Source organism: Aquarana catesbeiana, linkage group LG10, assembly GCF_042186555.1.
Source record: "Aquarana catesbeiana isolate 2022-GZ linkage group LG10, ASM4218655v1, whole genome shotgun sequence".
Lineage (NCBI taxonomy): Eukaryota > Metazoa > Chordata > Amphibia > Anura > Ranidae > Aquarana > Aquarana catesbeiana.
In genome coordinates, this window is record NC_133333.1 from 42,772,592 (window position 1) to 42,798,217 (window position 25,626).

Genomic DNA, 25,626 nt, shown 5'->3' on the forward strand with positions numbered 1-25,626 from the left:
TTTTTATACACATGATTACGTAGGTATCACATTGATATTACAATTGTACGTTTATGGTAACAAGGGGGGTTACATAGGCAGGCTACTTCTAATCAGGACTTGAAAGAATGTAAACATGTACTGAAAACATTAGTGCCGTATGCACAGTGAGGGCAGTGTGCAATACATACAAAATAGAATACAATTACATACAGAACTTACAAATTTCCATTACAACTACAAACAAGCAAGGTTTTCGTGCTCTCACAGACCTGTATCTTCTTCTTTAAGAGGCTCCTCTGTCCTCCACTCATTACCTGTATTAATGGCACCTGTTTGAACTTGTTATCAGTAAAAAAAACACCTGTCCACAACCTCAAACAGTCACACTCCAAACTCCACTATGGTGAAGACCAAAGAGCTGTCGAAGGACACCAGAAACAAAATTGTAGACCTGCACCAGGCTGGGAAGACTGAATCTGCAATAGGCAAGCAGCTTGGTGTGAAGAAATCAACTGTGGGAGAAATAATTAGAAAATGGAAGACATACAAGACCACTAATAATCTCCCTCGATCTGGGGCTCCACGCAAGATCTCACCCCGTGGGGTCAAAATGATCACAAGAACGGTGGGCAAAAATCCCAGAACCACACGGGGGTACCTAGTGAATGACCTGCAGAGAGCTGGGACCAACGTAACAAAGGCTATTGGTGGTTGACTAAATGCTTTTTTGCCCCACTATATATATATATATATATATATATATATATATATATATATATATATATATATATATATATATATATATATATATATATATATATATATATATATATATATATATATATACACACAGTGGGGACAGAAAGTATTCAGACCTCCTTAAATGTTTCACTCTTTTTTATATTGCAGCCATTTGCTAAAATCATTTAAATTAATTTTTTTCCTCATTAATGTACACACAGCACCCCATATTGACAGAAAAACACAGAATTGTTGACATTTTTGCAGCTTTATTAAAAAAGAAAAACTGAAATACCACATGGTCCTAAGTATTCAGACCCTTTGCTGTGACACTCATATAGTTAACTCAGGTGCTGTCCATTTCTTCTGATTATCCTTGAGATGGTTCTACACCTTCATTTGAGTCCAGCTGTGTTTGATTATACTGATTGAACTTGATTAGGAAAGCCACACACCTGTCTATAAAAGACCTTAACGAAATATCACACGGTCCTAAGTATTCAGACCCTTTTCTCAGTATTTAGTAGAAGCACCCTTTTGATCTAATACAGCCATGAGTCTTTTTGGGAAAGATGCAACAAGTTTTTCACACCTGGATTTGGAGATCCTCTGCCATTCCTCCTTGCAGATCCTCTCCAGTTCTGTCAGGTTGGATGGTAAACGTTGGTGGACAGCCATTTTTAGGTCTCTCCAGAGATGCTCAATTGGGTTTAAGTCAGGGCTCTGGCTGTGCCATTCAAGAACAGTCACGGATTTGTTGTGAAGCCACTACTTTGTTATTTTAGCTGTGTGCTTGGGTCATTGTCTTGTTGGAAGGTAAACCTTCGGCCCAGTCTGAGGTCCTGAGCACTCTGGAGAAGGTTTTTTTATTATTCTATATGAAACATAGCATAGGGTATGTGTACATATAGATATCTACGCAAAATCACCTGTATTTTACTGTATGGTAGTTGGTGATAGATAGCCTGGTTGGCCAATGGGGAATGTCTCCAAACCCTCAAAAAGACCTTCCCACATCCAAAGGAAGACAGCGCCGCAAATCTAGGTATTAAAAACATAATATGCCTATCTATATAAACTGTTTTGGTAAATGAGATCTCAGAAAGAAGAATAAGGAGGGAAAATAAGGAAAAAGAAAAAATGGGAAAAAGACTGGAAGGGATAAAAGAAAAAAGAAAGGAACAAAAGAAAAAAAAAAGGATTAGGAAGGGTAATTAGAAAAATTGCAATGACATGCACCTGTCAAACAGGTGCAGAAAAATTGGTCTTTGGGTGTCGGGAGCATCTTCCCACCGTAACCCTATAGAGCAGGGGTCTCAAACTGGCGGCCCTCCATCTGTTGCGAAACTACAAGTCCCATCGTGCCTCTGTCTGTGGGAGTCATGCTTGCAACTGTCAGCCTTGCAATGCCTCAAGGGACTTGTAGTTTCGTAACAGCTGGAGGGCCACCAGTTTGAGATCCCTGCTATAGAGGTACTCTTGATGAAAACAAGAATTGGTCTTGCTGTAAAAAATTGCAATAATATGCACCTGTAAAACCGGTGCTGGAAAATTACTCTTTGGATGTAGGGGGCACCTTCCCACCGTAACCCTATAGAGGTACTCTTGATGAAAACAAGAATTGGTCTTGCTGTAAAAAATTGCAATGATATGCACCTGTCAAACGGGTGCTGGAAAATTACTCTTTGGGTGTTAATTGTGCCCAGGAAACCTATACCAAAAACATTCTTCCAAATGAAATGATTGAACACCCTCAAAGCTAGGCAGCCTCGAAGTCTTGCAGAGATTCCACATCCCAAATAGACTTAATCAGTGACATCGGTATCAGGGGCTTCATAGCTGGTAATCCAGGACTGATTAATTTTTATAAAAGTCAAACGGACCACGTAGTCTGTGGACAGACACGTTCTATGATCAGTAACGAAACCTCCTGCAGCATTGAATGCCCGTTCTGAAAGCATGCTGGATGCAGGGCAGCCCAACAACTCAATAGCATACTGGGCATGTTCTGGCCAGTGGTCTATTCTTGTGACCCAGTAAGTCAGTGGATCGTCAGTTGGAAGGCTCTCCATCTCTGTTTTGGCCCCGAAGGTAATCATCCACCATGTGATGCAGACGCTGTCGATAAGATGTGAAAGCTGACATCCCTGGGCGGCGAGAACTAAAAAAATTCCGAAATGCCTCACTTAGGCAGATGCCTTCTCCAACGCTCCTCTCTTGACCAAAAGAAGACTCAAAAGATCTTTTCCACCACACTGTAACCTAGGAAAATGTTCAATAAAATCCTCTTTAACTTGTCCTCAAGAGATTTTATCTTCTGCACTCTCTGTGGGAATGGGATGAGTTCTGAGACCTTGAACCATTATTGGACACCACCATTACTGACTCCAGCTGGCATGGTGTGAACCCACCTCTGGGCCTGTCCTTGCAGAGCTGCAAGAATCTCTGCTCTGGTGTGGTTCCTGTCCCCTAAACACACCAGCTAAAGCACTGCATGGCACCTTTTAGCCTGAATCTGGGAATAGCCCTTTGAATGCTTAGGGGGTACCTGATGTTCATAGGACAATTCTGCAGAGGAGGGCATGGAGGTGGCGGAAGAGGAGGAGGAGGGGGTAGCGCTCACAGGTCGGGCATCATCGCCACCAGCTGTATGGAGACGTGGGGGCACAACAAGCTGCCAACGAGCTGAGTGGTTAGACGTTAAATGCCTTGTTAGGAATGTGGTACCCAAATGGTTGGTGTTTTTGCCACGTTTGATGTGCTTGAGACACAGTTTTCAGATAGCAACAGTGTGATCTGCTGCAGATGAAAAAGGTCCAGACAGCTGAGCTTTGGGGAGTGGGCCGGGAGATAACAGCTGCAGAATGTGATGGAATAGGGTGGCTGCTCTCATGTCGGCCTACTTGGGGTTGTGCCGCCTCACCTTCAGTTTCCTCCTCTGCTCTATCTGGCACCCAAGTCGCATCAGTGACCTCATCATCATCATCGCCATCTCCTCCATCTTCATCATTACCACTGGAGACAACTTGGCAATACGCTACAGCTTGGGAAACATGAATGCCAATTTGTCTACCAGTGTTCCTCCCTCTCTCTAGGCTCATGTTCCCGTCATCCTCAACCTCAGAAACCAACATCTGAACCCAGTAATGGCTGGACATCATCAAGGAGCAAGCTGCTGACACTGTAGTCAAATAACTCAGCTGACTCCTCAATGGCTGATGTTGGGGCTATGGCAGGAATAAATGTGGACAAGGAGGCAGGTTTATCCACTCTGGCAACTGCAGGGGACTGCACACTTGTCTCTGCTTGCCTGACAGAAGATGAGGAGGATGAGGAAGGTTTAGTAAGCCAGTCCACCACTCCTCTGCATGCTGTGGCTGGATAGCACGGGCAAACTCACTAAACAGAGAAAATGATGCCCTGCCTGAGGACTGACCACCACGTCCACCTTTGCCTGTGGACACATTTGTTGCTGGCCCCCTTACAGTGCGAAGGGAACATCTCCCTCTTCTTGTTGTCCTCCCAGACATTATTGGGAGGGAGAGGGCGGTGCTTATAAGCAAATGTAAAGAAATTTAAATCTGTACTAGATGCATTTTAATCAATGTAAAGAGGTGTTTGGTGCAATTTAATTTGAGTACTCACACTACACAGACACACTCCACGGATACACTATAAAATACTGCAATATATTGCGCCAAACTTATAGTGACGCACAGAACTATATGGCGTTAAACTGGCAGTAACGCACACAGAACTATATGGAGTTAAACTGGCAGTAACACACATGAAACGATATGGCGTTAAACTGGCAGTGACGCACACAAAATGATATGGCGTTATACTGGCAGTAATGATCACAGAACTATATGGCGTTAATCTGTCAGTAACGCACACAAAAGTATATGGTATTAAACTGGCAGTAACGCACACAGAAGTAAATGGCGTTAAACTGGCAGTAATGCAATCAAATAGACGGTGTTCAACCATCACTACACTGACGCTATCTGAACTGTCCCTACTCTAGCTATACACTAATGTCAAGGTTACTGACACAGTCCTACTACACTACACTGAAACTATATGAGCTGTCTCTACTCTACATGAATGTATGCATGAGTGACACGGTCTCACTATACTACAGTGAAACTATCTGAGCTGTCCCTACTCTAGCTGCACACTATGCAAAGCTGAATGATAGTCCTCCTCAATACACTCACACTATCCCTAAACTGACACTAAACTAATATTCTACACTGACATACAAAATGGAAGAATTCCCTCATAGGGTTTTTTAGCAGCCAAAATATATTCAAATTGATTGATTAAAACTCTTTTATTTTATCAAAAAGCAATTGACAATTTCATGGAAGTTGTAAAAATGAGCTCTGGCATTTACATGAAAATAGTATATACATCAATCATAATGAAAACTACACATTGTATGAAACCCGTTGTTAGCATTTTACTGCAACGTGGTCTTCCACATGATATCCCTACGTGTTTCGAATTGTGGTCTTCATCAAGTGGGATTTATTATTCTATGCAGGGAAAAAAGAAATATTTTTTCATAGTTTTAATCATCATTTTATATTTTAACATTACATCTAACCACAGTAGTGTATATTTACCAATCATGATGATGGAAAAGAAAAGACATGTCCTGTAGCCAGAAATTTCTTTAAAATCTAGTTTCAGTGATCCTAGGACCATTCATGTGTCGTCTCCGCTCTCCCTGGGGCTGACCCCCACCTTCAAAAAACTTTCAGGAGACCACTTTTAATGACCTCCAAGGGGACGAGAAGAGGAGCAAGCAAGCACCTGTAGTATATTATGACAGCCTTAGTTAAATAAAAATTCAAAGAAAATTTATTTTAGCTGTTAGAAGGTTGCCATAATGGACAACCACTATATACATATATATATATATATATATATATATATATATATATATATATATATATATATATATATACACACATACACATATATATATATATATATATATAAAAATACATAAATACATTATATATATATATATATATATATATATATATATATATATATATATATATATATATATATATATATATATATATATATATATGAATCAATTCAAATATTAATATGAATGTTGTAAAATAATAAAAATAAATATAAGTAAGTTTGATTGAATAGTGAGAGAGTGAAAAAAATGTGAATAGTGTGAATTAATTGAAATTAAATAATAACATTAATGTATAAAAAATTGAACAAAATGATGAGTACAAAGTGATGTACTGTATTATAAAATAAATATTAAAATGAAATAAAATTGATAGTGATAATAAACCATTATGATATAATCATTGAAATGTGAAAAGTTAAATATGAAAAATACTATTGTGATAAAGTGCATAAATAAACGGTGATAAATCAGTGCTAAAGACCACTAATTATTTTTTACAGTGGAAGTTCCCCAATAATTACCTTAAGTTATGTGAGAGTTAATCGTGACATGCAGTAAAAGTTGTAAAACAAATCTATGATGCGGATGACAGGACTTAGGTAACTTCCAAACATCCGTATCTATATTGGGATAAGTCGGAAAATAATTTCCGTGTTAATCATTCAAAAAGTTTTAAGATCTTGAAATGGTTTGGCACATCCCATCCCAGACACTTACTTAATAATGAGGTTTGTCCAATATGTCTGTGTGTCAGCAGCTCTCCTGGGATCACTCCAGGATCCACAGGAGCTTGTATCATTTTATACTTGCTTTTAATTAAGTACAGGTGCTTGCTCCCCCAGAAACCTCCCTCCCCCTGTATGGCGGTCTCCTCAGCATTCCGGAAGGCTTATCCCGGCCATTGCCATCATCTCTGTGATAACCATACAACGCCATGACGTCACACACACAGGTCACCGTATTGCGCATGCGTGAGACATCACAAAGCGTCCAGCGATGATCACGGAATGCTGTTGGCACAATAGAGCTCCCTCTTGTGGTGCTGATGGAAATTGCACCAACCGGGAGCAAAGAGTAGGAGAAAACATGTACTGCTTCTCCCTTACGTGCCGGGAAGTTGAAGAGGAGGCGATATACTTACCCCTGGATGCGGAGAGGGCACTGGATCAGGACAACATCGAAAACAAAAAATTACAATACATACAATAAGAGAGTCATAATCATAAAGTACATACAGGAATTAATTATCGCTAATTCTCTATAGTTTTAACATATCTTTTATAATACATTTTTTATTTATCTTAAGATATAAAGTGTGCTAAAGGTCTAGCTAAGCTTGCAATTATTGTTCATATTTCTAAGAACGATTGAGTTGGTTTCGTCAAATGAATTATGCCCTGCACACATGGTCGGAATTATCAGATGGAAAATGTGTGATAGGACCTTGTTGTCGGAAATTCCGACTGTGTGTAGGCTCCATCACACATTTTCCATCGGAATTTCCGACACACAAAGTTTAAGAGCTTGCTATAAAATTTCCTGACAACAAAATATGTTGTCGGAAATTCCGATCGTGTGTAAACAAATCCGACGCACAAAGTGCCACGCATGCTCAGAATAAATTAAGAGACGAAAGCTATTGGCTACTGCCCCATTTATAGTCCCGACATATGTGTTTTACGTCACCGCGTTCAGAATGATCGGATTTTCCGACAACTTTGTGCGACCGTGTGTATGTAAGACAAGTTTGAGCCAACATCCGGCGGAAAAAATCCATGGATTTTGCTGTCGGAATGTCTGATTAATGTCCGACCGTGTGTACAGGGCATTAGAATGATTCTATCTAAAAGAGAAAATAGTATACCCTTTAATTCGTTTTGCCGGATGCAAACCCTTTTAAAAAAGGAGCAAACGAAATAGATTCATTGAGGCCTGGGAAAGTGGTGGCCTGTAATTTTAAAATCCAGCGCTGCTCGAATTGGAGCAATACTTTATTCCAGTCTCCTCCTCGATCAGGAATATGTATCCTGTCGAGGGCAACAAAAATAACTTTTGGCATCTGGTAATGATGGTGTAGAGCTGCATGTCTGCCCACTGGTAGATATCTATTTCCAATTTCCATGCTGTATACATGTTGGGAAATTTGACGCCAGGATTGTTCTTTAGTCTTGCCTATATCGTAAGCCCCACATTCATAGGACATCCTATAGACAACTCCATATGTTTGGAAATTGGCGAAGTGTTTAGGATTAAACATCTCACCGTTGGGAAGTAGGAAGGATTTCTCTTTCCTAATAGGATAACAATGTGAACAGTGTCCACAGGAAAAAGAGTAATATCACTACACTACAGTGAAACTACCTGAGCTGTCCCTATTCTAGCTGCACACTATGCAAAGCTGAATGATGGTCCTCCTCACTACACTTACACTATCCCTAGACTGACATTAAACTAATATTCTACACTGACAATTGAAGCAAAATAGCACAGTATAGCACACTAACCAACTAATAGCACTGAACAGAGTCCTGTTCTATCTCTCTCCACACCAAAATCACACTGAAAATGGCTGCCAGTAAAAGAATACTTTTATACTGTGTGGTGGGAATGAGCCATGATTGGATAAAGTCATGATGACAGTGTCCAATCATGACTCTGACAGTGCTCTGTGCCCTGATTGGCTGAAGCTTTCACTGCTTCAGCCCATCAGGGCTTGCAATGCACTGTGGTCAGTTCAGGGGGCTGAACAAATGGTTGAACTTATGCTTGGGCCGAACCATTCGCCTATCCCTAGTGATCAGCACTGGCAGCAATTGTATAGATAATGATTTCACACAATATATATATATATATATATATATATATATATATACACTCGCCATGAAACTGGAAGCATAGTTTTGTTTGACTTTTGCATCTCTTGGTGTACATCCGTATGCATGAAGATGCTTATGAAGTACAGCCGTTATAGCAATGTACAGCCATTGCTTTCTGTGGGTGGCTCTACACAACACCTGTGGCTTTGGGCAGGGAAATGAACCTGGATTTTCCATTATATGGCTCCATGAGCTGGAATACATAAAACTTAAGTCACTCCACCTGGATTTTGCCTTTCTTCGATATCCCTTTTGTACAGTTCCACATTTCCACTTCTCCTACTTCCCTTGGCCAGAGAACTGAATTTGGGATGAATTAAAAACCGGTGATCTGATTACAGCCATATGGATACATGATGGACTTGATGCAAGTGTCCCACTTGTTGGTGCATTACCACTATAATTGTTATTATGATCGAGTGCACTTTGGTTGTTATGTTTCAGTTGATTTATTATATCCTAATTCCGGGTTTTCAAAGCTGGTAAGTATTGCTAGTTGAAAAGGGGTACATTGATCTGGGTGAATGCATTCTGTTTTATATATCCTGTGACATATGAGAAATCTTATCTTCAAGTTGTTTAATTTAGAAAAATCCCAAAGGAAAACCTATAGACAAATAGCAAAATACAAACAGTTAAATATATAAAACACACACATTATATATAGTATATACTGTACATTAGCAAGAATGTGCCTACTTGTGAAATCGTTTGTTTAAAATGAGTGTGGTAATTCAACACACTTGTATACATTAATTTGTTACTTGATTCATTTTTATTGTTCAAAGCAACCCCCCTCCAAATTCCTTCATGTCTCCATGCTTTATTTTTCTGAGAAATCACTTTGAAAAAATACCCCCCTAGCATTTCTGGTTGTGGCCATCTTGAGTAAGGGCAGACGATTCATTTAGCATTTACTCCCTGGAATCCATCTGGGAGTGTGAAGTTCCACTTCAAGCACTATATTTATCAGGGGGAGACAGAATGTTAGCTGGCCATGGATCAGAGTGAATCAATATAGATAGATAGAGCAGAAGCAGAGTGTGGACCATGAGGGATAAAACAAAAGACAGAATGGAGGCTGAACATGGACGTAAAAAGAAGAGTAAAGAAGGCAAACCAGCAACTGGTTGTGGACCAGGGGGATATAAATGAGGCAGATTGTGAGCTGTTAATGGAAGGGAGTATAGAGGACAGGGTGACAACACTTAATTATAGAACAGTGGTAGTAGAGCCAATATATATGTAAAGCGCTTCGTAAATTGACGGCGCTATACAAGTACCTGAAATAATAGTAATAATAATTGTTTCTGAGGGGTTGGGGGGAGAGAAAACTGACAAAGTATCATGGTCCACTAGTAGAGGATGCAGAAAAGAACCGATCATAGACCAGAGGGGGAAGACGGAGTGGGCAAAGAGGGGGCTGATCATGGGCGGTGGCCAGGTATAAACAATTGTTTTTTTCTAAATGTAGGAATGGCAGCTCAAACCCTTTCTCCTGATCTGTGAGGTCATTGTGCAGCTGTTTAAAATTAGGACACGCTACAATAATAATTTATTCTTATAGAGAAAAAGAACCAATCAGTATTGTCATGCAACCATTAGACACACGAGAAAAGCCCAAAACCAGACAAAACTCTAATTTTCTTTTTGGTAGAGTGGGTTTAGTGGCCCAACAGGTATTTATTACCGTTTGTGACTTCATTTCTTATATGGACTTCACAGGGACTGAACTGAAAAAAAAATGCCTGGAGATAGACTTTAATGGATATTCAGTAAACATGTTCTTACCATTAGTGCTTCCCAGCCTTAGATGAAAGAGTGCTGTATATGGCTCTGTCCTTATGAGTTAATTGCTATTTAAAGAAAGAAAACTGATAAGTTTAGTTGGACTGCACATTATTGTAGTCTTTCTTTTGACAATGGCTATTAACCACTTTAGCCCCAAAAGGAATTACCCCCTTCCTGACCAGAGCATTTTTTGCAATACGGCACTGCGTCATTTTAACTGACAATTGCGTGGTCGTGCGATGTTACACCCAAACAAAATTGGCATACTTTTTTCCCCACAAGTAGAGCTTTCTTTTTAGGGGTATTTGGTCACCTCTGCGGTTTTTATTTTTTGCACTATAAACAAAAAAAGAGTGACAATTTTGAAAAAAAAAGCAATATTTTTTACTTTTTGCTATAATAAATATCCCAAAAAAATATTAAAAAAAAACAAATTTCTTCCTTATTTTAGGCCGATATGTATGCTTCTACATATTTTTGGTAAAGAAAAAAAAAAATTGGCAATAGCGTCCACAAAATAGGTGATAGATTTATGGCATTTTTATAGCCCGCGATTTAAAGGGGACGTACAGGTACACCCATTTGCACAGCCGTACCATTGTGCCGACATACATCGTTGTGCGCTGGTCAGCAAGTGGTTAAAACTCAAACAGAAGTATCATTATTTATTACTCTAGTACAGTCAGGCTGCATATACCGTCAATAATATACTATTATGCTGTCCAGTTCTGGGCACCAGTCTTCAGGAAGGATGTACTGGAAATGGAGCGAGTACAAAGAAGGACAACAAAGCTAATAAAGGGTCTGGAGGATATTAGTTATGAGGATAGGTTGCGAGAACTGAAATTGATCTCTCTGGAGAAGAGACGCTTGAGAGGGGATATGATTTCAATTTACAAATACCGTACTGGTGACCCCACAATAGGGATAAAACTTTTCCGCGGAATGGAGTTTAATAAGACACGTGGCCACTCATTAAAATTAGAAGAAAAGAGGTTTAACCTTAAATTACGTAGAGGATTCTTTACTGCAAGATCGTCAAGGATGTGGAATTCCCTTCCACAGGAGGTGGTCTCAGCGGGGGGAATAGATAGTTTAAAAAACTATTAGATAAGCACCTGAACGACCGCAACATACAGGGATATACAATGTAATACTGACCTATAATCACACACATAGTTTGGACTTAATGGACTTGTGTCTTTTTTCAACCTCACCTACTATGTAACTAAGTACCAATAGCTTTGGCGGCTTGTAGTCCTGGATGAACTACTAGGGTGCTGATGAGTGCTATAGATAGTTAATTGATCTTCCGTTCACTCAGTAACTGCCTGCCCATATCAAGTACAGGCAGAGAGCTACACAGTCTAGAGGAGTCTGGCATTACACCTGGAATCTGCAGGAGCAATGCTTTACAGGCTCCTAAAAAAAAAAAAAAAATGCACATTTTTATACCTGCAAAAAAATGTGCATTTACTATTTTTTTTTAAAGGTGAACTTATCCTTTACCAACCTTGTGCCAACAGCATTCTGAAGAGTTGAGCCACTGCTCTCATACACAGCACAGAAACCTGGCTCTCCAGCAGTCAAATATGCCTCCTGCATAATGTTCAGGTCAACAGTGCTCCTCAAGGAGCATGACTGCTGTTGATTGGTGTGCAGAGGGTGTGTCAGACCTCTGGAGACCCGGCCCACTCCTCACTGTGTGAGAGTGACAGTCTGACTCTCCAGCGTACTGCTAGCATGTATATTTTACTCGTAGGCCCCTTTCACACTTGTGCAACTTTTCCTGTGGCTTTGGACCTCAGAGTCACATGACAAGTTGTACCCCAGGATTCCCAATGATAACCATTCATATCTGTGTGACTTCAAGTTGCACCGACTTCAAAGTAGTCCTTGTACTACTTTGTTCTGACTTTGATGCGAGTTGAGGTCCATAGACCTCAAGTTTACACAGGCATTGCCTAAAATTGCGTTGAAAGCACAGCACATAGTAATTAGGAAAAAATGTGAAGGGGAGTACAGTACATAGCCAAAACAGGAAGTGAGAGGAAAGCCTTCCAAAGTGAGGGAACCCCAGGGTGTCACCAAAACTAGTGTCCCCTGTGGATGATTTTCCCTCTAATACTGTTCAGGTCTCAACCAAAAATGTGAGATTTTCTTTTACGTTCACTTTCAATGATAATGGTAAACAAAACAAATAGAGAGGGTGAATCTTCCCGGGGGGTACAGACAGCAAAAAACCTGATAGATATTCTAATCCCTCTCCACTCTATCCAAAAAGTTTTCCCTTTGGTTACACTTTAAATGCATTTTCTTTCCAGCATCATTTCTGATATTTTTAGGGGGCAGTGGAACACCAATAATGATTTTTAGGCATAAAGAGTGATAATAGACATTTGCACTGAAATGTGTTTGTGTCTGATTTAAAGTTATATTTGAAATACAAAAACAACAAAAAAAACAATATTAGTGATAACATTACTTACCTCATAGTGAGATTCTTGGGTTGCTTGCACCTACATTTAAAATAAAGCATCCAAAATGTATAATACATTGGAAAAACAAATAACAAATGTCAAAATCCACAGAATTAATTTTAATAACATGTTTGCATTTTTTGCAGTAGGTGCTATATTTTCACCTCTAGCATTAGTCTACCAAAAATTATAAAATATGTGTTGGATACACCAAAAGCGCAATGACCCTTCCATAATTCCGCACTCTCTTCCTGTTCACTTGGGATTTGTAGGTGATTCCACCCACTTTTGTGTGTTCTAGATCCTTCTTTTACATTCACTATAATAACAAATCAAAACGACTTCTACATACCACAGCAGCAGATGTGTAAACCCGGGAACTTGCAGAGATATATCAACAATAGAGATAAAAATGACCTTGATATGTATTTATTTAAGTTAAGAATTTACACTGAAAGCATAATAGGCACACTTCAAAAAAAATAAATAAAGTGATACTAAAGTCTTGTTTGTTATTTTTAAACAAAACAACATGTTATACTTACCTGCTCTATGAAGTGGTTTTGCACAGAGCAGCCCAGATCCTCCTCTTCTTGCAAGCAGCTTGCTAGGGGAGCATCAAGCCGAGCTGCTGCTCTGTGTGTCGTCCATTCAGACACAGAACTGCAGCTCAGCCCTACGCCCTCTCTCCTCATTGGCTATCAACTTTGATTGACAGCAGCGGTAGCCAATGGCGCCTGCTGTGTGTCTCAGCCAATAAGGAGGAAGAGTCCCGGACAGCCAAGTCTCTCATGCAACAACGCTGGATCAAGATGGGGCTCAGCTAAATATTAGGGGGGCTGAGGGGGGCTGCTGCACACAGAAGATTTTTATCTGCATGCATTAAAATAAAAAGCCTTCTGCCTTTAGAACCATTTTACTTATTAACTGTCATATTTGCATTTGGCACAGTTCAAAAACTGGATAAAAATGCACACAGGGTGCCCCCTACCGTTTTTAATTGAAATATTGCACAGGATTGTAGAATATATTTATGCATTCATCCATAAAATAACATACTATTTGTCTATAGCTTTTTAAAAGGGATTTTTCTTTCTTTTTTTTGTAAATATAGTATATTATACATATGTTATTATTATTATTATTATTACTCACACTTGAATTTTATGCTTGTTGTTATTCTTACAGTGTGTTATGACTACTCCAATTATTTTTATTTCATTCATGAATAAAAATTTTATTTACTCACCTACTCCCATGTGTTATTCTCTCATCAGCTGTAAGAGCAAGACCTCCCTTGCTCATTGGAAACTTACATTCTACAGTTTATATTAGGGATGGGCCTAACACCCCCCTGTTTGGTTCGCATCCAGAACATGCGAACAGGCAAAAAATTTGTTCGAACACGAGAACACCGTTAAAGTCTATGGAACACGAACATGAAACATCAAAAGTGCTCATTTTAAAGGTTAATATGCAAGTTATTGTCATAAAAAGTGTTTGGGGACCTGGATCCTTTTCCAGGGGACATGTATCAATGCAAAAATTTTTTTGAAAATGGCCGTTTTTTCGGGAGCAGTGATTTTAGTAATGCTTAAAGTGAAACAATAAAAGTGAAAAATTCCTTTAAATTTCGTACCTGGGGGGTGTCTATAGTATACCTGTAAAGTAGCGCATGTTTCCCGTGTTTATAACAGTCCGAGAGCAAAATGACATTTCTAAAGGAAAAAAAATAATTTAAAAGTGCTAGCGCTAGTGCCGGCTATTAATGAATTGTCGGTCCCGACAATACACATAGGATTATCAGCTATTGCATTATCAGTGGGGTAGCACCACATATATTTATATCTCTCAATACACATAAAAGTCATTGAAAGTCATTGGAAAATAAAAAAAAAAATGCGTGGGAGTCCCCCAAAATTCCATTACCAGGCTCTTTAGGTCTGGTATGGATTTTAAGGGGAACTCTGCACCAAAATGTAAAAAAAATGGCGCGGGGTTCCCCCAAAAATCCACACTAGACCCTTATCCAAGCACGCAACCTGGCAGGCTGCAGGAAAAGAGGGGGGATGAGAGAGCACGGTTCAGAGGGGGTGCGCTCTCTTGTCCCCACTATTTTCCTGTTCCCCTTAAAATCCATACCTAACCCTTTTGGTATGGATTTTTGGGGGGAACCCCACGCCATTTTTTTTTCAATTTTGGTGCGGAGTTCACTTAATATCCATACCAGACCTGAAGGACCTGGTAATTGAGTTTTTATTTATCAATGACTTTCAATGACTTTTATGTGTATTCTCGGGACCGACAATTCATTAATAGCTGGCACTAGTGCTAGCAGTTTTAAATTACTTTTTTTTTCCTTTAGAAATTTCATTTTGCTCTTGGACTGTTATAAACACGGGAAACATGTGCTACTTTACAGGCATACTATAGACACCCCCCAAGTACGAAATTTAAAGGAATATTTCACTTTTATTGTTTCACTTTAAGCATTATTAAAATCACTGCTCCCAAAAAAGTGGCCTTTTTTAAAACTTTTTTTTGCATTGATACATGTCCCCTGGAGCAGGATCCAGGTCCCCAAACACTTTTTATGACAATAACTTGCATATTAACCTTTAAAATTAGCACTTTAGAATTCTCCTATAGAATTTTAAAGGGTGTTCCGCGGCTTTTTGAATTTGCTGCGAACACCCCAAATTGTTCGCTGTTTGGCGAACAGGTGAACAGCCAATGTTCGAGTCGAACTCATGTCCCCTCATGGCATTGGTGGGCACTGAGAGGTGGCACTGATGGGCGGCACTGATGGGCATTGATAGGTGGCACTGAAGGGCACTAATAGGTGGCACTGATGGGCACTGATGGGTGGAAGAGATGGGCACTGATGGGTGGCAGTGATGGGCACTGGTAGGTGACACTGATAGGCAGCCCTGCTAGGTGGCACTGATGAGGCACTGATAGACACCACTGGTGGGCATTAATAGGTGGCACTTGTGGGCACTGATAGGTGGCACTGATTGCTAGCACGTAAGTAACGTGGGCACTGTGGGCACTGATTGGTGGGCACTGTGGCCACTGATTTTTGGCACTGATTTGCGGCACTGGCAGTCGGTACTGGTGGGCACATAACATGCTGTTCCTCTTTGGGAACAATATCACTGCAAACAGAAGCTGGTGATTGGCTTTTTTTCTCCTCACGCTATCAGCGTGAGAAGAAAAAAAAAAAAGAGTGCCGATCCTCTGTTTACATCACGTGATCAGCTGTCATTGGCTTACTGCTGATCACTTGGTAAGGGGATCGGCCCCTTACTCGGATCTGTGATCACCTGAGTCTCATCGAATCACATCGATAGATGGCCTCCCGTCATTCGGCTATAGCGCAGATCTGAAGGAGTTAATAAATTTGACAGCAATCAGGTAGCTTTTGACATCTTACATTTATTTATTTATTTTTTTTCAATTCTTTATTTATATTTTCAAATTACAAAAATCTATATATTGACATACATATAGATTAAATCCATCTTTAATGACCCACAACCTAAAGAAAATCCTGCTGAGTTACTATAATATAATTCAATAACCTAATTCCCTCATGTAGTTCCCTTGCTTTATACCATAAAGAGTCTGAAACTAAACAGCTTCTGATTTGTTGTCTCTATTTAGGAAACCCTTGTTCTGTAAAATATGTGTCATGCAAAAAATTGTAAAATTAAAAATTTCGTCCAAAAAAGGCAAAAAAAAAAAAAAAAAAAAGTAAATACATATAAACTTTAAAAATTGGAACTTTAAGAAGATAAGTAAACAAAATATCCCATGAAAAAATGTATGGCAATTCTCCCTCAATAAAGTAAAGCTGTTTTTCTGAAATTCAAACTAAGATAACATAACTTGTTAATGGACAATAAAGTTTCTATGTCCCCAGAATCTGAATGAAAAAAATGTAGATTTCAGAAAAGTGTTGCCATTTTGGTAAAAGCCTTTAGATTCAATAGGTCAATGGGAAATTAATAGAGTTTTTGATGGTTTTAACAAGAGCAAAGGGCTTTTAATGGCTTCTGGTGTTATGGAAGCTCCTTTTAACTACCTGGAACATGTTCTTTTGCAAAAATGCCACTTATTATTACATTTTATTCTCACTTAACTAAACAGACAGTAAACATAAAAGTAAAACAAAATATATAAAGTGACAATACCCAAATCAAATGCCCAATGCCCCCCCCCCCCCCCCATTTCACCTAAGCAGCCAAATCAGTAATATTTAGTTTCCACTCCTGTGAAGTTTTGTTGGCAGTGAAATCAGCAGTCCTGCAACCAAATACATTTTGCCAAAAACACTTTACTTATCCTGAAAATACACTATGCAGGATCTAAATATATGAGTGGTTTCTATACCTGGCTCTCCTGAGAGGTCTTTGGCATATGTGCTCAAATACAAATTTCTGTATAGTTTGGTTCTTAAGTTCACTTCCCTATTGCAGTGTGGGTACCTCAACAACCTATTAAGAATGGTCTGACAGTATGTTTTAGTATGTGTGTGTATGATTGAAGGGGGGGTTAAATCGGGATGAGTGCTGCCTTAGCCTAAATTAGTTCTTGCACAACAGGCTGGGTGACAGGCACCCGCTCAGCAGGCTGGGTGACGGGCACTGGCTCAACAGGCTTGGTGACGGGCACTGGCCCATCAGGTTGGGAAACAGGAACCGGCACATCAGGCTGGGAAACGGGCACTGGCACATCAGGCTGGACCGTGGGCACTGGAACTTTAGGCTGGACCGTGGGCACCAGAACTTCAGGCTGGAACATGGGCACCAGAACATCAGGCTGGAACATGGGCACCGGAACATCAGGCTGGAACATGGGCACTGGAACATCAGGCTGGACCGTGGGCAGTGGAACTGTCAGGGCTGGGCTCAGCCCTTCCTTCTCTGAGCTGGCCGCTCAGCTGTCGGCTAATTGCCAGCTCCTATCTCTCGCCACCGTTTCCCAGCTGTTGTTGATTCTGCTCGTCAGTCCTGCCTACTTAAAGTCGTCCAGCTCACTTGATCTCTGCCTTTGCCTTTGTCAACATCACAGAAACTTTCTCCTGCATTCTTGTTTGAAGACTTGCTCGGCTGATGTCCCTTCTGGCTCCTCATCCTACTTGCTGTACTACTACATTTATCTCTGGCTCTTTGACATTGGCTTGGCTGACTACCTGATCCAGTTACTGAACTCTGGCTTGTTTTGACTACGCTTACTCTGTTTACCTTTTTATTATTATTATTAAACAAGTGTGATTTAACTATACATCTGTCTCGGTCTGATTCATGGTTCCTGATAGTAGGCAAGGGCCATGAATTCAGAAGATACAGTCAATCCACTTGTTGGTAATATTTTTTCCAGATTGAATGAGCAAGATCACCGCATGGATCAGTTTGCCATAGCGTTACAAATGCTCCTGAGTCGCACGGCTCACCCGGAAACTCCCACTGTGGCTGCTCCGGTACAACCTGAGTTGCAGGCTGTCTCTGCTGCTGCGCCAGTCTCTGTGCAGGCACCCGCCTCGAGTATTACCTCTATAAGAGGTAGGTTTGGTTCCGCTCCGCTTCCCCAGCGATTTGGGGGCGATCCAGTTCAATGCAGAGCGTTTCTCAACCAGGTTGAGATTTACTTTGAGATGCTGCCCCAGGCATTTCCCATGGACAGAAGCAAAGTAGGTTTCATGATATCTTTGCTTTCTGAGAGAGCCTTGGCCTGGGCAAACCCTCTATGGGAGACGCAAAAACCTGTTGTCTTGAGTTACCCTGACTTTGTGGCCTCCTTTAAAAGGGTATTTGACGTTCCTGCACGCTCCGCTTCTGCTGCCAAGTGCCTCATGTCCATCAAACAGAGTACGAGAACTGTTGCCGACTACACCATTGAATTCCGTACTCTGGCAGCAGAGGTTGCTTGGAACAATGAAGCCCTCATGGCTGCTTTTTCTCATGGTCTCTCGGATTCCATCAAGGATGAGCTAGCAGCCCGAGATATACCCACTGTGCTGGAGAGGTTGACCACGTTTGCCATCCTCATTGACTCCAGACTCAGAGAAAGACGTAAGCCTCCTGTACGTTTGCCTCTGAGCTTTGCAGTCCCACCCGTGCCTCCCTCACCTCCCATGCCTCCTGGTACCGAGTCGATAAGTGAAGATGAACCCATGCACTTGGGCTTCACGCGTCTCTCTGCGGATGAGAGAGCCTTTAGGAGGAGGGAGAGATTGTGCCTTTATTGTGGCCAGGCAGGTCACTTTTTGAAGTCTTGTCCTACCCGTCCAGGTAACGCCCGAACCTTGAGGTCCTGTCATGGACAGAAGTATAAGCCCCTGGTTTTGGTCACCCTTTCTTGGGCTGAGTCGTCCATCGAGACACAGGCTCTAATCAACTCTGGGGCTGCAGGCCTGTTCATTGATGCTGCCTTTGTATCACAGCACTTGATTCCGCTGTAGTTGCGTGACACTCCACTTGCCATTGAGGCTCTTTACGGGAGACTTCTACTGCCTGCCCATGTGGCCATTGTTCATGGCCATAGGGGCTCTCCACCGTGAGATAATCCAATTCCAAGTTATTTCCTCACCTAGGTTTCCACTGGTTTTTGGTTATCCTTGGTTACAGAGGCACAACCCCTCTTTTGATTGGCTCCCTGCTGAGGTTCTCTCCTGGTCACCACAATGCAGTGAGACATGCTTCCAGAAGGTAGCCAAGGTCCTGTGCACCTCTTCACTATCCTCCCTGCCAGAGGAGTATCGCGATTTTAGCGATGTCTTTGACAAAGGTCAAGCCAGTAGTTTGCCTCCACACTGGCCTTATGATTGTGCAATTGACCTTCAACCTGGTGCCATACCCCCTCGTGGCCGGGTTTACTCTTTGTCGGTCTTGGAGGATAAGGCCTTGGAGGTGTATGTTGCAGACGCACTTTCTCGAGGTTTCATCCGCAAATCCTTGTCTCCTGCTGGTGCTGGTTTCTTCTTTGTGAAGAAGAAGAGCGGTGAACTGAGACCTTGTATTGATTATGGGGGTCTCAATCATTTCACGATTAAGAATGCCTACCCGATTCCATTGATTACAGAGTTATTTGACCGCCTCAAGGGAGCAACGGTTTTCACTAAGCTTGATTTGAGAAGGGCATACAATCTTGTGTGGATTAAGGAGGGTGACGAGTGGAAAACTGCGTTTAATACCAGAAGAGGCCATTATGAGTACCTCGTAAAGCCTTTTGGCCTTTGTAACGCCCCGGCAGTTTTCCAGGAATTTATTAACGATGTCCGAGATTTGTTGCAGTTATGTGTGGTGTGATGGTTTATCTCGATGATATTCTCATATTTTCCAAGTCCCTGGAGAGCCACCACACAGATGTCTGTCGTGTGCTTCAGAAACTAAGAGAAAACAATCTCTATTTTAAACTGGAGAAGTGCGAGTTTCATCGTGAACAGGTTAAATTCCTGGGCTATGTCATTTCCACTGCTGGTTTTTCAATGGACCCAGAGAAACGTTCGGCAGTCCTACAGTGGCCCCGACCCGTGGGTTTACGTCCTCTGCAGCATTTCCTGGGCTTTGCCAACTATTATCGGAAGTTTATTTGTAACTTCTTGTCTCTGGTCAAGCCCCTGACTGATATGACTAGAAAGGACAGTAACCCACAGAGTTGGTCTCCGGAGTCCATTAAAGCCTTTGAGAGTCTCAAGGCTGCCTTTGTTTCTGCTCCTGTGTTGGCACATCCTGATCCTACGTTGCCCTTTATCCTAGAAGTTAATGCTTCTGAGACTGGAGTTGGCGCCCTTCTGTCTCAACATCCTAACTCTGAGAGCGCTATGCATCCGTGTGGCTACTTTTCCAAGAAATTGTAACCTGCGGAGTGCAATTACGAGATTGGTGACAGAGAGCTGTTGGCGATCATTTTAGCCCTGAAAGAATGGAGACATATCCTTGAAGGTACCACTGTGCCAGTTCTCATTCTTACTGACCATAAGAATCTCACATTCTTGTCTGAGGCTAAGCGCCTCTCTCCCAGAAGGGCGCGATGGGCTCTTTTCTTGTCGAGTTTTAATTACATTGTCTCATTCTTACCCGATACTAAGAATGTAAGGGCTGGCGCCTTGTCACAACAATTTTCCTTCACTTCCAAGTTGGAGTCAGTTCCTGTGATTCCTCCTGATCGTATCCTGGCTACGGTTCACACCAGTCTTACTTCTCCTTTGGGTGACAAAATTCTTGCTGCTCAGGTCCATGCTCCTCCTGAGAAACCTTGTGACTGCTGCTTTGTCCCAGAGAGTCTCCGTACTGTCGTGCTCCAGACTTACCATTCTCCCAAGGCAGCTGGCCACCCTGGGAAGAATCAACTAGTTTGGGCCATTTCCCAACAATTCTGGTGGCCTAGTCTATGGGCTGATGTAACTGCCTTCGTAGCTGCCTGTTCCATGTGTGCTCAGAGTAAGACTCCACGACACCTTCCAGTGGGCCTCCTACAACCCATACCCAATGGAGAGAGGCCCTGGACTCACCTGTCTATGGATTTCATTGTGGAGTTACCTAACTCCCAAGGCAACACTCTTATCCTTATGGTAGTTGACCAATTCTCAAAGATGTGTCATTGTATTCCACTTAAGAGGCTGCCCACTTCTAAGGAACTGGCTTCGATTTTTATGCTCGGGAGATCTTTTGCTTACATGGACTACCCAAGGTGATTGTCTCGGACAGGGGTAGTCAGTTTGTCTCCCGCTTCTGGTGAGCCTTTTGTGCACAGTTGGTAATTCAGCTTGCTTTCTCCTCTGCGAATCACCCGCAATTCTTACGTTGCTATATTTCTGACCATCATGACAACTGGTCAGACCTATTACCGTGGGCAGAGTTTGCTCACAACAGTGCCTTGAATTCTGCTTCCCGATTGTCCCCGTTTATGGCGAATTATGGCTTCCAACCTTCCATGTTGCCTGACTAGTTTGTTCCGCAGAGTATTCCTGCGTTAGAGGAGCATCTCTGTGGTCTTCGTTCTTCTTGGGCACAAGTTCAGGAGGCTTTGCAACATGCTAACGATAGGTACAGACTCCGTGCTGACCGCAGATGCCTGCCTGCACCTTCCTACCAGGTTGTGGACAGAGTCTGTCGTCTTGCAACCTCCGACTTCGTATTCCTTCTTTGAAGTTCGCACCTCGTTTTACTGGGCCTTTTCGTATCCTTCGCAGGATTAACCCAGTGGCTTACGCCTTGGACCTTCCTCCTAGTATGCGCATCTCAAATGTGTTTCATGTCTCCTTTTTGAAACCTTTGGTCTGCAATCGCTTTACCACCTCGGTGCCACGTCCTCACCCTATACAGGTTGAGAGCCACGAGGAGTATGAAGTACAATCCATTGTTGACACCCATAGGTTCTGTGGGAGACTGGACCATGGGCACTGGAACATCAGGCTGAATAGCAAATACTGGAGCATCAGGCTGGACAGCAGGCAGAAGGTTGGCAGGCTTAGGTGGGTCACCAGGTTCAGAACCATCAGAGGTTAGCCTGACCCTATGGGCAATCATGGAGGCAGACTGGAGCAGATCGGCAGGCATGGAGGCAGACTAGAGCAGATTGGCTGGCATGGAGGCAGACTGGAGCAGATCGGCTGGCGTGGAGGCAGACTGGAGCAGATCAACTGGCGTGGAAACAGGCTGGAGCAGATCGGCTGGGGTTTAAACAGGCTGGAGCAGATTGGTTGGCGTGGAAGCAGGCTGGAGCATATCGGCTGGTGTGGAGACAGGCTGGAGCAGATCGGCTGGTGTGGAAGCAGGCTGAAGCAGATCAGCTGGTGTGGAAGCAGGCTGGAGCAGATTGGCTGGTGTGGAAGCAGGCTAGAGCAGATCGGCTGGCATGGAAGCAGGCTGAAGCAGATCGGCTGGTGTGGAGACAGGATTGGATAATGGCAGGACTGTATGGGTTGGAAAAAACATTTGTTTCTTTTTCAGTTTAGCCACTGAAGCCTTGTAGGTGACTGTAGGGCTGTAAATAGGGGGTGCAGCTGATGGAAGAGAAGAGTTTGAGCATGGTAAGAAAGAGGAAGCAGTTACTAAGGGGGATCTTTGTGGAATTGCTCCAGGCAGTAGAGAGGAGGCAGATGGGTTAAAGGCAGGATAGGTGCAGCAATTAGAAACAGGATACTGATATTTAGTTGTTAGCAGGGTATATTGGGCTGTGACTGTGGTTGCCATGGGTGATGGAGAAGGAGACCACTGAGCAGGCAGGTCTCTGGCAGCAGGAAAGGGCTGTTGCAATCTGACTGAGGCTGACTGTAACTGACCATACCTGTAGTAAAGGTTGAACAAAATGCGGCTTACATACTGCCTGTCTAACCAGGGATTGCACTGCGTTAATACACTCTGATAACACCTGCTGAGAACATGAGGAATAATGCTTAAAGAAAGCAACTGTGTCATCCTCTAATAACCACACCAGAGACTCAACATGATCAAAACTGAAGGGGGAGAAAAATCATCACTGCCTCTTGGAGTACTGGACAAGGCTAGCTCTGCACACACCTGAATCAGAGGCTGAACATTCCCAAACAGCATATGGCCCTGATTAACTAGAGAATGAGCCAGGCGAATACACTCCAGTAGCTGGTCACTGGCCCACTCTTTCAATATCTAGTGGCAGTATTCCCCATCCCCTGTCACCAGCAGAGAATAATAAACAACTTCCTCTGGATGCATGTTAGCCAAAACATGACCACAATGGCTTCCCTAAGCAGCCACTTCTGGTTAGGATTGGCCTTGGTATTATATCATAAACCAGTGTGACCAGAAATGTGTGGACTGCAGGAGGGAAGACCAAAACGCATGTAAAGTGATAATAGTAAGATTTATTAAAAGGATAAGTCATAAACAATAAAGCAAGCCAGCAAACAACCACGGTGACACACAATAATAATTCTCTAAACCAAACGTGACTACAGGAGTAAGATATAATCATAAACGTAATCAGGCCAGGGTCATACACGAGAGATCAATCAGATTGAACAGGGAGCAGACAACAGGAGGAAGGGATAAGTCTGCAAGACAGAGGTCCAGGAACGGATGCAGGGTTCAGGAATACAGGACACAAGGTACAGGTACAGGATTCAGGAATACAGGTCACAAGGTACAAGATTCAGGAATACAAGTCAGGGCTCAAGGAAAATATCAAGGCAAATGTGTGAGCATGTGCCGGGTATAAATACACACCAATATCAACTATACCATTGCAAGTAGGTACGATTCCACATCAGCTTACTAAACTGATATCTTGTCTTCTAACACCCCGGTACTCGCATAGCTCATATACATTCCATATTTGACATCTTATTCTAGTCACATGTGACACTCCCTGTCACCATGCTACACCTATTGCGTATTCCACTCTACTGACATGATGCCTATTTAGTATAGGCACATGTCATGTGCACTTAGGTGGGCACTATTTATTTCTATTTTTATTTTTGTATATACATATATATTTATATATTTTGCCTGTCTATGAGGACGTATTGCTACAACTGTATGGTTATACCTGTGCCCTTGGATGTGCATTCTGCGATCATGTGTTCACATCCACACTCTGTTCCAGCACAGCTACCCTGATACTGGCAGAGATGTTCACACACGCATATGCATGTTCTTTTGCACGCAAACAAAACTTGACATACCAAGTGGTGAGAGATGGTTCTTCAGTGTTTTCTCTGTGTATCCAACATCACCCACAGGTTTCCTATGTAAAAATTTTTTCCCATCTATATATTCTTTTAATTTTTAATTGTAATTTTATATCTACATAATTTATATATATTTTGTATATATTTTTTATATTCATATATCTGTATTTATTGTATGCTCCTTCTTATATATACATATATATTAGTTCATGTTTTTTGCTTCAATGTCCACCACTAACCAATCAACATTTTGTCTCTATATCGATATGGTACCTTCCATTATAAAATTTTAGCGTTTCTAATTTTTCTATATATACGTCTCTAGTCTGTAGTGTACAGTGCACACTTACCATGTGCCCCTCACTATCCTGTTTTTGGTTTATATTCCACCTAGAACGTTTTGGACGTGGATAACTATGGAGCTCAGAATAAGTGACTATACATCACAGGATATACCCTCCTACTAACCACTCCTCCCCATGTACACATGTCGGCCTACTGGCTCACACAGACTGTTTTTCCGGTTCTCTCAGGCTCTGATGAAGAGGTCACCCTCAAAACGCGTCAGCCTTTTTTAAACATCTGCCTCTACATGGGCATATCCCCATTTTAAACCCTCAGTGTATATTCTGTTACCTGTTTATATGAAAGTATTATTTGTATTATTCAGATGGTTTTATCTATTTGTTTGTTTGTTTGTATTCCATTTTACATGATTAAACCAAATATTTTTTGATGTAAGCAGTTGATCACGCGCCCTCCATACACCTCCTTCCACAAAGTCTTCTCCAAACCACCCCTGGTCAGCTGAGGCAGCGAGACACGCATTACCATCTCTTTTATACCTTCTACCATCTACAATACTACCTTTTACACAACAAACGCTCTCACAAGCGCAGGAGTAATTCTTACCATATTGTATCCATTTTTCGTATAAATACACACCTCCTGCAATCAGTCTCAGGTGACACCTGATTGCAGGAGATGATGTCGGCTCCAGACTGCCGGTAGACATCCGCTGGTGGACACCAGTACTGCGGCCCAAAGATCTGACAGCGCCACCAGCAGGTGAAACCTTTCCTGACACATACTATGCACATACTGGGTTTGGGAGGTACTTAAATCTTA

The 25,626-nt window shown here is 41.9% G+C and overlaps 2 protein-coding genes across 6 annotated transcripts in view; both read right to left on the reverse strand.

Annotated features, from left to right (window-relative positions):
• The window catches only part of LOC141110637 (pregnancy-specific beta-1-glycoprotein 5-like), a 270,576-nt gene that overhangs the window by 182,892 nt on the left and 62,058 nt on the right, over positions 1 to 25,626 (reverse strand). The window lies entirely within an intron of this gene.
• LOC141110638 (cell adhesion molecule CEACAM6-like) overlaps positions 840 to 25,626 on the reverse strand; it is a 455,239-nt gene continuing 430,452 nt past the window's right edge. For 3 of the 5 annotated variants that reach the window (XM_073602105.1, XM_073602106.1, XM_073602103.1), the window contains exons 8-10: positions 12,828 to 12,857; positions 10,339 to 10,403; positions 5,766 to 9,154 (exon numbers count right to left, since the gene is read on the reverse strand). In XM_073602105.1, coding sequence (XP_073458206.1) covers positions 10,341 to 10,403; positions 12,828 to 12,857 — 93 coding nt within the window. In that variant the 3' untranslated portion in view covers positions 5,766 to 9,154; positions 10,339 to 10,340. Of the gene's footprint in view, positions 5,265 to 5,765; positions 9,155 to 10,338; positions 10,404 to 12,827; positions 12,858 to 25,626 lie in introns of those variants that run through there. The other 2 variants (XR_012236311.1, XM_073602104.1) reach the window with 2 other exon arrangements.